The 13,258-nt window shown below is 28.4% G+C and overlaps 2 protein-coding genes across 2 annotated transcripts; both read right to left on the bottom strand.

Annotated features, from left to right (window-relative positions):
* Window positions 1-3,725: 3,725 nt before the first annotated feature.
* Window positions 3,726-4,313, bottom strand: LOC108347934 (ethylene-responsive transcription factor 1B). Its single transcript, XM_017587395.2, has one exon. It carries the CDS (start codon window positions 4,311-4,313, stop codon window positions 3,729-3,731), a length of 585 nt encoding a protein of 194 aa, XP_017442884.1. The 3' UTR covers window positions 3,726-3,728.
* Window positions 4,314-8,816: 4,503 nt separating this feature from the next.
* Window positions 8,817-9,453, bottom strand: LOC108347933 (ethylene-responsive transcription factor ERF095). Its single transcript, XM_017587394.2, has one exon. The coding sequence runs from the start codon at window positions 9,451-9,453 to the stop codon at window positions 9,088-9,090; it is 366 nt and encodes a 121-aa protein (XP_017442883.1). The 3' UTR covers window positions 8,817-9,087.
* Window positions 9,454-13,258: the final 3,805 nt, after the last annotated feature.

The following is a 13,258-nucleotide window of genomic DNA, read 5'->3' as shown; positions in this document are numbered from 1 at the left end:
TGTAAGTGATTAAAAGTAGATCAACATAACTGGATTTGATATATAGTAGATGGTTAATAGTAATTTCTTTTAATGATTACCACTATTTAATAACTTCAAAATATTAATCTTAAGGTCAGAAGTGGATAACCTCATATAATGTATATCTGTTTTATTTATAGTTGATATGTAATCTTCAATATATTTTTCATATTTATATATTTTAAACATGAAGTTATACTAATAGTAAATTTTTTCCTATTATAAATTTCAAATAACTTTAATATTATATTAAAAAGTGGGCTAATCTGACTAAATATTTATAAAATTAAGTTGTAAGATGTAATTTGATCCATTTATTATATATCAATTTTATTTAATCTTGTAATCTTGAACAATTAATTATATACTTATGAGACAAAATTAATTACTTTTGTATATCTTATTGTATAACTTAATGACTAGGCTAATTGCATGTTAGACAAAGTTATTGCTAGATTTTCTTTTATATTTTTGTTATATTTTTACGCAAATATTTTATGAAATTGAAGAAAATTTTGCTAAAAATTCAAATTTTACCAATTTTTAAGATAATCTAGGGAAAAAATCACATAAATATGAAAGCAATTTAATACATTAGTATCTATCTTAGTAAATTGAGAGATTTGTAAATAAATAAAAACAAAAAAAATCAGTGATAGAAAGATTTTAAAATAAAATCTATTATGTATTATATATCATGACAATTACTTTATATTGCTCTGTAAATTCTTTAAAGCGTAAAATTGTTGTGGCTGCTAAAGTGGTGCATGTAATAATATACGACTAAAAAAGATCCTACCCATTTTTCTTCTATCTCATTGTGTTTGAGTCTTAATTTGTTATATTTCTTGAAGTAGCACGTAATAATCTGTTAGTACTCGATCCTGACATATCTCAAGGAATTCAGAGTATTATGTGTTCTTGGTACCGAGTATATGTATTATACACTTGTTATTTACTGTGCTTTAAAGAATTAAACTAAAGCTAAGTTGAAAGTGCAATTTTTTTTTTATATACGTTGAATCCACAGTCCTTTATTTCTCTTCTAACTTTACCAATAAATATTTCCATCTTTATTACTTTAATGAAGAAATATTTAATCTAAGCTTAATCCGGACAAAAATATAAGACTGACTTAACTTTTTAAAGTCCAACCTATGTACATATCTTTAATCACTTTCAAATTGGATGAATTTCATGATTATTTAGTTCACTTTCATTTTGAAGAAATGAAAAAAAATATCATGAAATTATATGTGTTTTATTCTAAGTGAGTTTTGCTTTATTTAATAATTTAACTTGGTTAAATCTCATTTTCGTCTATTGATTCAATCGATTTTCGTAAAATATATGTTTTCAATGAACTCCGCGTTCAAATTTCATCTTTTCTTCTTCTTTTTCTGACAGCATATTTCTTAAAATTGTTAATAAAAACAGGAAAATATAAAAAAAAGTAACCTATTTACTTCTTTTTGAAGGGATTGACATGTATACTAAAGTTTATAAAATCAAAATTATTCTATTTTTCACAGCTTAAAATTTATTATAGTTAGTGTATTAGTTTATAGATAAGTAGAGATAAACAAATTTAAATAAAATTAAAAAAAATATATAAAATATAAATTAAAATTTAATTTTAATTAAATTTAACCTAATAAAATAAAATTTATTTTAATTTTAATTAAATTTAACTTAATAAAATATAAATTAAATTTTAATTTTATTTGAGTTAACTAGATATACCAAACTCAACCTTTTTATAAATGAATATTAAAATATTTACTATTCATTATACCAATTATTCATACACAGTATATTTTTATTTTATATATATATATATATATATATATATATATATATATATATATATATATATATATATATATATATATATATATAAGTTTTGTCCAAATGAAAACAACCTCGCTGTAAACAAGGTTATGATGCAACCGTCTTCTTATTTTAATCCTATTTTTTTGACTAGGAATAAGCCGTCGAATTTGATCAAAACTTTAAAGAAATAAAGAAAATTATATCACGAAACGTAATCCACCAGTCCCACAGCTAATACGCTAGATGTTGCAACATACAAATCACTATAATCCTCATTCTTGAGCTATATTTTTCTCAGCGATTTGTCTAGTCCATATGAGATCTTACATAGTTCATATATTGTTGAAAATACAGTATAAAAGTGAAAATTGCATTTCACCTTGTAAATTGATTATATAGATTTGAATTAAAACTATATTTTAAATTCTAAAATAAAGTTAGAATTTGTCTGAAAGTTCAGTATTTTGTCACAAAAGAAAAATGTTACCAGATTTTATATCAACTAATATAATTAAAATAAAATATAATAAGGAAGGATACATTTCATTTTATATTCAAATACTAGTATTTTCTCTCAAGTATTAATAATGAATATTTGTTGTACTTAAATTTTTCGAAATTTTTTTCTCAAATACTACATAAAATTTTAAAAAATTCACAGAACAATTTTTTGTAAATTTTTATAAAAAAAAATCTCATTAAATTTGAAAATTGTAATAATATAATAAACATAAATAAAAAGTTGTTTCAATAATGTATTCTTTTTATCCATGTTATTAATATGGATTATATATCAATTTTAGAAGAAACAAATAGTATTATCCGTATCTTGAATATGTATCTCATTTTAAAAATTCAATAGTTTTATCATAATGTGTCACCTATTTCTATCTTTCTATTTTTCTTCAATTATGTTTTATTTATTATTATATAACACTAATTATTTCCTTTTTAATATCATTGCAATCTATTTCCCTAATTTTGCATACTTTACTTTCCTCGAAAAGTACTTTTGCTAAATAATGGCATCTTTAATTGTGCTTAAAATATATTGTTAAAATGTGTTCTGATTTTAGGACATTTTTATAAAAGTAAAAAGCGATACGTATGTGAAAAGAAATATTTATTTTTTAACTAAAATTGATTTCGCTATAATACCGTATTTTATTTTTGTAAGAAAGAGTTTCAGATTTTTTAAAATTTTTTTTACTTTTATCTTAAAATAAAATTATCGAACATATTTAAGGCCATAATAAATTATTCTTTTATTAAAACGGTTTTTTAATTTTTTGAAAACATGCTACTCAATATTCATAATTTAATAATTCTTAAACATCAATTCTTATGTAATGAGATACGTTGATTCTACTCAATACGTTGATTTTTGCAGTTGACTTTTATATTGCTTTTTATTTATCAAATTTTTATAAAAAAAATGCTAATGGTAACAATCCAAAAATTGTATATAACATTTATTAATACTTAATTATTATTCGGGAATCAGATAAAGAGACACGCACATACATCTTCACATGAGTGATATATACATTTTAAAACTTCACTTGTCTCATTATAGGTAGTTTTTTTATTGACAAAAAATATATAAATAATATGACAGCTAGACGTGTCCTAATCCATATACAAATATTTATATAGTTCTCAATTATATATAATATTCTTTTGATATCTAAAGGAACTTTATATATATCGGTAATATTTAATGAAAAATCAATGGGAGTATCTTTTAAAAATTTTCTTTCAGTATGCAAAATGGAAAGAAGAAAATAAATGAATTAACAAAGGAGTGAACCTAAAGAATAAACAAGCTATGAATGAATGAGTTTGAATGAATTGTTTGAAACATCTCCAGAAATTCAGGACCAAGAACCAGGGGAAGTGAAGGTCAAAAGTTGCTCTAGGTATTCAGGACCCAAATCCTCCAAGACCAACACAGTTTCAGCAATAGGATCCGGTTTCAATTTGGTGCAAACCCTTTTAACCTTTTTAGCACCACTCCTGCTAACCCTAGATTTCGTTCTCATCACGTGCATCCTTTTGAGTTCCAACAAGGGTGAGACACCATTTCTGAGTGCCTTGAAACCCATGTCTTGGAGGGACTCCACTACCTTTTGTGCTGAAAAGTTAAGGGTAGCAAGAACACCCCTTGTCAAGAAAGCTGCTTGGTCATAAGCTAAAGCAGCTTCTTCAGCAGTGTCAAATGTTCCAATCCATACTCGAACACCATTTCTTGTAGGGTCTCGTATTTCTGCTGCGAATTTTCCCCATGGCCTTCTTCTTACTCCTCTATAGGGTTTCCTCTCTTTCTTCGTTGGGCCTATAGACAGAGGCTGTGGATTTGAACCATCGTGTGTGATATCAGAGGTGTGCTCTTGTAACGATAAGGACGATTCATTTGTTGCATTGTTGTTGATCGAAAACAACGATGAATTAAAATCCATTTCTGAAGATGAAAATATGAATTTACCTTCTCTGTTTGTATTTATTTTTTCTACATAGAAAAATCAAGAGGCTTGAAGTTTATATATCCGGTGAAAAGTGAAGGGATTTGTGAGCTGAATTAACAAATGGGTTATAAAAAAAGGACGTTCAAATTGGGAGTGAATTAATTAAGAAAGATTGAGTTAAGAATAGTGGACAAGGAGGATGGCACTGCATTTTAAATTATGAGAATATAGTTCAATTGAAATAAAGAAATGATAGGACCCAGTCCTCGTTAAACTTTCCTAGGCTTGGAGTACTACTACTTTGCACTTTGCGCACGTGAGTCAAATAATGCAATTTCAAAGGATTGAACCAAAGGTTCAATTGCAGGGAAAGGTTGGACGAATTTGAACCGCGCCGCCTCATCACACGTAGAATTTTCTTTCTAGTATGAAATGACTGCGATGAAAATTTGTTGCATGAATTGACTATTTTAAGATTTTTGTTCACTTGTTTGCATAATTAATTACTTAATTGGGTCGTTTGTTTACTATATAATGCCACACAAATATTAAAGTTGTGTTTAAAATAAATTATATGCTATTAATTGAAAAATATTATACCTTCTATACACTCAGAATAATTTTAATTTGCTGTATTTTACATGAATATTTCAAAAACTTTCGAACCAATATATATATATATATATATATATATATATATATATATATATATATATATATATATATATATATATATATATATATATATATATATATATATATAACATACGATAATTCATAAAATCAGAAGAGACAACATTGTCATTTCAGAATACTTTATATACATCTTCAGTTTTCTTTGGACAATCATGTCTTATTCCTCAATTGCAGCACTAAATGTTACTCCATTGAATTATAGTATAGAACCTAGCAGAAGTCAGAGCTTTAGCGGTTAACCATGTAGCAAATATACATTTTATATCTCTTATAAGAGGATCTATATAGCATAGTGCATTACAATAATAAGAATATAATAGTTAAAAAAAAATTAAGTGTAAATTTAAATCGCACGTTAAATAATTAAAGGAAAAAAAGTTAAACACAATAAGAAAAAAAATCTATAAATTATCTAGAGATTTTAAGATGGAAGTAATGTCAATTTCTTATACGTGGATTGAACATGTCTTATTTGTATTGTATTTTTATATTAATCTTTTTTGGGAAGACTCATTAGTGATATCAGAGATGGTTAATTAGTTTTGGTGATAGGTTCAAACATATTTTTGTATCTATAGTCTTCTTGAGGGAGGGTCAAGTGTGTCTCATTATAATTATTGACTATACAAATAAGAAGTATTTGTGGTTAACTCAAAGAAAATATGTCAATTGTGAAGAGACTCACTTGAAAGATTATTGAAAAATCCAAATATGAGTTTAAGTCATATTAAGTAAAAATGAAAAAATTGAACACCATATAAGAAATAAAATCAATAAACTTATTGTTTTAGAGTTTTTTGATTGGAGATGGTATTAATCTCTTATAAGTAGGTTAATGTTATATTTTCGGTTATTCTCTCTTGAAAAGACCCATATATTTTCCACATATTTTTTTCCTTATCAAGGCCTAATTCCAACTTTAAAGAGTACGAGGGCAATACTTGTGTGTATACGATAAAAACATAAACTTATATTTAGGAATGAAAAGGTTATGAAAAAAATATATTTAATTTGACATAAGTGAAAGTATAAGATAAATAAGTAACACTCTAAATGTTAATTTTTTGACTAGTGCTTTTATCCAAAAATGTGTATTAAAACTGGAAAGAAATAACAATGAATTGGGAGAATAGATAAACAAAGCGGTTAGTTTTGTTCAAATATGCTAAATGGAGTTGTTACAATTGGCTGTTAAGAAAAAGATGTAAAGGTGGTTTTTTTTAGGGTGAACTGAGAGGACTGGTTATAGGAGGTTTATGATGATTAAATGTGGTAAGTACTAAAAAACGATTTTTGATATTTGTTATTTTTTACTTTTAATATCAGAAGAAATTTTAACATCTTAGTTGAAGATGTCAAATTGATATCAATGTTGAAAACAGACATCTAAGAAAGTCAATCATGTAAGAATCCAATCATTAAATAAGCTAAAATTATTTAAGGTTTAATGTCAACGTAGATCCTTATTTTGGTCATGAATTTCAAATAGGTCATCTTTCTTTCCGGCGTATCAATGAAGTCTTTATTTTTGTAAAATTTAATCAATTAGAGGTCTGCCGTTAAATTGGACAAACGGCCGTAACAATATTGGTTACGTGGCATGGTCAGTGCATCTACTAAGCACACGTGACATTTAAAAGGATTTTTGTATGAAATAATTCGTATGCACAGAGGTATAATCACTTTTTGGTAAGGACATACTAGGAAAATTGAAAAACTTTCAGGACTTCCCTCTTTAATTGAAAAATGCAACTGAGATTGGGAAAACAAATTGGGGCAACGAACTATTAGGGTTCGCGTGAGGGAAAAAATCCCATTTTTTCTTCTATTCGAAGCGCCATGTTTGGAAGCTGCTTGATGACGCCCATAACTTGGTTGTCACCCTTGATGACAAAATGAAAATAGAGACATCATTACGATGAGTGCAGGTGATACTGGAATAAAGCAAACCAAAGCAAACCAAAGCAAACCAAATGACGTGGCCAAAAGATCTTTAATTTCAAGCTGCCAGATTTCTCCATGCATCTAAACGTGCTGCAAATGTTGAGTTATTATTACTGAACTTAGTCTGCTGCATGCCGAAACTTGCCATGCTTATTTACCAGGTTCCGGTTTGGACAATGTTGGCTAATGTGGGGACTGACACGAACCCCTGCATGCACTCTGCCGCTTCCAACTACATCTTCTTCACCGATGAACCTTACTGCTTCAACTCGAACAAAGATCGCGATTTTTCTTCCCTCACGCGAACCCTAATAATAAAAATCCCCAATTTGTTTTCCCAATCTCAGTTGCATTCCTCAATTAAAACGTCTTGCCCTTTAATTTTTTCTTTTTTCCTAGTATACCCTTACCCAAAACTGATTATACTTTTGTTCCTTCTTCTTTATTTAATACAAAAATTCTTTTAAATGCCACATCTGCTTAGTAACTGCAGTGACCATGTCACGTAACCAATACTCTTACGACCGTTTGTCCAATTTAACGGCAGACCTCTAATTGATTAAATTTTACAAAACCAAGGACTTCATTGATACACAGAAAAGAAAGAGGGCCTATTTAAAATTCATGACCAAAATAGGGACCTACGGAGACATTAAACCATTATTTAAACATACAACATCTAATGAATCTAAAATTAATCAACTATCTAATATAAACTAAAAACACAATTTAATCAATCACCTAATAATTAATCAAACATCATCAATACTCTTTTTAAGACTCAAATAAAACTAAATTTGATGGTAAATATATTCTAGAAAATTTAAATGAAACAAACATGTCAACAAAACAGAAAAAAAAATTAAATTGAAACTATACAAAATGGTCTTAAATTGAAACTTTTGAAGGTATTAAGTTTTGCTTTCTTATTGATTGGAGTATGAAATTTTAGAATATTTTATAGTTATTAATTATAAATACAAAACAATTACTCTTCTTAAACAATTTTTGGTAGTTACTACATATATATATATATATATATATATATATATATATAATAACATAACGTGTAAACTTTTCATATTTTCTCTTTGAAAAATTCCATCCTTAAACCTATTTTTCTTTCTTCCTCTCGCACTGTTATTATGAAGTAACTTCCTCCCTCTTGTCCTAAAACGATCTTAAGGGCATAAAAAATAGCAAACAAATGCCATCAAATAAAATACGAGTTTCCTTTTTTTTAGTAAAGCCGCTATATTGACGCTTTAGGCATTATGAACAAATAGTATAAAATAAATAAGAAGGCAAAAAAAAATGAAAAGCCTATTTTATTCAACTATACTATAAAAAATACGTAACCATGATATATATACACACCATTAAATAGTAGAATCTAGGATCTAGATGGTCGCCGCCATAATTTTTTTTTAAGTTATCCATATATTTTATTTAAAATGTAGCGGATTATACCAACACCACTAAGAAAAAATAAATTAAATTAGATTTAATAAAATATTTACGCACACAGTAACCATAATTCGTTCGTAGTTATAGCATGCCTTTAACGTAATCCCACCAACTATTTTATTTTAATTCTTGTCATAGTTAAGTGAATCTAGCGCATTTTATAGATAGGACACACTCTATTGTTGGCCACGGGTGTCGCCATTTTTTTATTATTTGTTGTGCCTTGTTTAAAAAGACAACGATGGAACTCTCATTTTACGCACAAGACTTATCTTGTTATATACTCTTATCGTTGTGCCTGAAGTTCCATATGGTTACTAACATTTGAATAAGTTTCAAGTTTAATTTTGGTAAATAAATAAACCAATAAAACATAATTAGAGAAAAAAATGTCACCATAAACCCTTAATATTTTTTCTCATTTATTACTAATTATCGATAAAACTGATAAGTAATTGAAAACCGATGTCACTTAAAAAGAAAGATTAAATTCCCTTCCAACTTAACCGAACTCTACTTTATCCACTTCACATTAACGTGATGTGAAATGACTCAAATTTTATAGTCCCCACAAAAGCACTTTGCGCGATTGGTCGATTTAATTGAACAAGAGCACTGCACAGACAGCAATCTAGGATTAAAAATGTCGGAACATATGTTCCTAGTTGGCGAAGTTGTGATTCATGTTTTTGTGATCACAATCAAGGAGTTCCTCCAACAATTTGTCATCGAGACACTCAAATACGACAACTTGTTTAGCATGTTCAGTTTTAGATGATGAAGTGAAAGGAGGGTGTTCATGTGGGAAGTTGAGAATGGCCATAGCACCTCTCATTTCAAAGGCAGCACGATCATAAGCTCTTGCTGCTTCCTCAGCAGTGTTAAAGGTCCCAAGCCACACGCGAGCTCCATTTCTAGCTGAATCTCTAATCTCTGCTGCAAACTTTCCCCATGGCCTCCTTCTTACTCCTCTGTACTTTATTTTCTCTGTTTCCTTTTCACTCACCTTTTCCTTTAACTCCTCCATTCTCTCACACTTCTGCACCAATCTTTAACTTCCCTTCGCCTTTTTATATTCACCAAACACTGTATGTAGTCTTCACTATTTGGAAATTTACCTTGGACTGATTACATTCAATGGATGAGAAAAAAAAATGGAAAATTATCAAAGTTTATGACACCCCATGATAGAGATTGGTTTTAGTGTTCAACGCATGTGGATCACATAGTGATTGTAGTCACTGCTAAAGTCTGTAACCTATGCAAATTTTTGTATGGATTATTTATAAAGAAAGTCACCCTTTTGGTTTCCTAGTTCTAATACGACAGAAAGTGAGATCAGAAGGACCGTGCATTGTGAGTTTATGATAAAGCTAATCGAATCTTTATTAGCAATACATAATAGAAATCTTGTAGAAAAATAACCATTTGCACTACCCTGTCCACTTGTTTCCCTAAACTAATGATCCCTTTGGTCCCAACATCAAAGTGGAAATTCTCTCAGTGTATTAATTTAAAGGGTGGGATTGAGACGTAAAAATACTGGATTAATTTCATCACGTGGTTAAAAGTATTGTAATTTAAGAGAAACATTGAACTTCATTACAATATCAAACAGCCATCATCTTACATCATGGTTTTAGGTTGAATTTTTGGAACTCAACCTACTGACCTTCTGGATTTTCATTATTTGATGTGGTTTTCAGCAACTTGATGATCAGGGCTGTTTAACTTTCCATTGCTAATGATTTTCCAAAAATACGTGACAGTAAAAACCCAAACCTAAAACAGAGGATGGGGAATCTTCCCTGATCACTGATATGGAACCGGTCCTTGTCGAGATTGGCTGTTTACAATAAGTAGGGACACAAATGAATTCAGTAGATTTGGTTTTAAAATATAACGAATCGAGAAGAATCAAGTTATTTGACTAAGATGGAGTATTTAAACAGCAGAAGTACCAGCAACGATAAAGAGACCAATATGTATTAAGAATGAACAATATACAAACATTTATCTTGATATTCTACATTAAAGATAGGATCACATTTTTTATATAAATTGTTTATACTTTCATTGATATTAAATTTACACGGTAATAGAATCTTAATCTTGAAGTTAACTTCTTAATTAGTAATTAGTACAACAGAACATCTGAGAACAGAGATGTAGACCACAATTGGACTAGCAAGGATTTATGTCGGCATAGCATCACTGGCAGATATCAAGCAGCTGGGATTTTGGGACAAGATTACTGTCACTGATGATGTCATAGGTATTCCAAACTGTCCCATCATAAATGAACATTTTCAGTAACATAAAGTTGGTCTGCTGAGTTTAAAAAGAACGCATTTAGACAACTTCTTGTACTCATTACTAATCTGGCAAGTTGAAAAATCCTATTAAAAATTCAGGCAGCTGTTTCATTAACTCTAACAAATGTTAATTATTCTTAAGAGTGATTAAGAGTATAATGTTCATGTGCACCACTGAGATGAGATTTGATCACAGGAACGCTGTTGATGAAAATGATTTTGAGTTTTCAGATCTTGTTTCTGAACCTGATCGGATTGTTGAATACGACGGACATTGGACCGATAGAAACGAGTTGCTCTCTTTGGTGGCATTTCTCGACACGGATAAATTGTAGAAGGGTTGTGGCAATCAACAAATCTGGAAATCACAAGAAAGAGAAACAAAAACTTAGATCGAAAAGAGAAAAAGAAAACAAAAAGATCCGACATTAGGTGGTGCCATCATACGAGGTAAACAACTTCAAAACATCATCCAATAAGTTTTTACACTTTATTTATTATTTGAACCCAAACAAACGTTTAATTTAGAAATTTATTTTAGAGGTATATTATTGTTTAGCACTTAGCTTAACTACCCCATCCAGACACACATGAGCTATCAAATTAGTTTAGTGGTAAAAGTAAAAAAGACTATAGATTTAACTTCTCAGTTTAAATTTAGATATATAAAATTGGTTTAAAAAGTTAAAAAAAAAATTAGATCCAACTCCATCCACTAACAATTAATTTTTACCAATAAAACACACACACACACATATATATATATATATATATATATATATATATATATATATATATATATATATATATATATTTAAAATCTATTATTTAATTGTTTATTAATATCTTGGTTCACCTGTTTATTAATATTTAGTTTTCACCTTAAATTAATTTAGAGACCTAAAAATAGCTCAATTCTCAATTGAATACAACAAAAACAGTTATAGGTTAAAAAAATGTGACATCCTTAAAAAAAAAAAAACTTTTGATGCAATAGGCTAAATTATATACGTCTCTCATAATTATCCTACTTGTGTTCTTTTTGTTTTCTATGCATGATTGATTTCCATGTAGAATTATGTTCATATGTATTTCATGCATACAGGTAAGTCTAGTTATGTTATGTTTTCTTGTATGGTCATATCTTTCTTAAAGAGAAAGGATATGACAAGTTAGTGGTATGTATTGACTAGGGACACCCTATGTAAAGTCATCTTTATACTCTATCACACTCATATACTCATGTAGAAGAATATGTGATCTAGGTAATGAAGAGTGAATAAGATTCATATAGTTGGTTATGAGGTCATGTACTTTTTTTTTTTTAAGCTTTAGAAAATTTACCTCTCACAAGGAGGGTAAACTGGGTACTATTATTGGCTGTAACACTTGCGGTTTTAATGAGATATGAAGTTATAAACTATTTATGTATGATTATGTTAGCATTAAGTTACCTTTTTTTGTTTGTATATTTTCAGACCTAATGATGATAACTAGTAGGAATAGATGCGCTTTAGAAATAATGTTTGTTTTTTTGGTTTGATGAATATAATAATATAAAATATTTAGTATAACTCATAGTTTATGACATTTTTTTGTAAATATAAAGATGTTTATAAAGTTTTTAAGGAACTTAATTGTAAAAGAATGTAGTATTGTTATGATTTTATAATTGTATACGTCGAATCACATTCTTATGATCAGGTATGTACTACACTCTAGTAGTAGTGCATATTTTCTCATGATTTTACAAAAATATAATTTTCAAAAATTATTTTATCTCTCTTCAATTTGTTCCAACATTACTATATTAAAGACTAGAAGTTTTTTGAAAATTCAAAATAACATATAGTGAAGAATAAGAAACGAACTCCTTAACAACCCAATTAAGATGTACGAAAATAAATATATAATTCAAAATGTTGTTCCAGTCAATGGACATACTTAAATATCCATGTCCTCTCATCACTACTATCACAAACCTCAATATAAAACACTAACCTTAGCGTCAAACTATTTACCATTGCTGTCCATTTTCTATCCACTCCAACTTATACGGTCCAATAATATCTATTTTACTTACATGAGGTTAAATTTTGACAGCTAAGTTTAATGGTGATGAAAAATAAGTCAGTGACGTTGAAATGTTACGCTTCGTGGTTTATTATAAATTGATACATCTTATTTATTTATTAAGCATGAAAGATTAAACACAATTTTTATATCACCTAATAATCTTGGCTGAGATATTCATCCCACACAAATCCAAAAGCTATCTTTTTATTGGGGGAGAAATAAACCTCACTATGTTAGTCAAACCATGACATGTGCCTCTTCGCATAACTTAGAACTAATCCAAATGCATTAATTTTATGCCCATTTCACTTTCATCACGCTCTCTCTAAATTAAATATCATACATCACACCTTTGTTTCCAAAACAAGATCCTTGCATCACTAGCTAGGAAGAGTAGGAACTATCAAAAAATTTCACTTGTCTTCAATTCAAAGGTTTCTA

The sequence above is a fragment of the Vigna angularis genome, chromosome 2 (assembly GCF_016808095.1).
Source record: "Vigna angularis cultivar LongXiaoDou No.4 chromosome 2, ASM1680809v1, whole genome shotgun sequence".
NCBI classification, from domain to species: Eukaryota; Viridiplantae; Streptophyta; class Magnoliopsida; order Fabales; family Fabaceae; genus Vigna; species Vigna angularis.
This window is presented reverse-complemented; position numbering and strand designations above follow the sequence as displayed.

Excerpts from the sequence above, each read along its gene's own strand:
- LOC108347933 (XM_017587394.2), bottom strand. The coding sequence starts at position 9,453 with ATGGAGGAGTTAAAGGAAAAGGTGAGTGAAAAGGAAACAGAGAAAATA.
- LOC108347934 (XM_017587395.2), bottom strand. The coding sequence starts at position 4,313 with ATGGATTTTAATTCATCGTTGTTTTCGATCAACAACAATGCAACAAAT.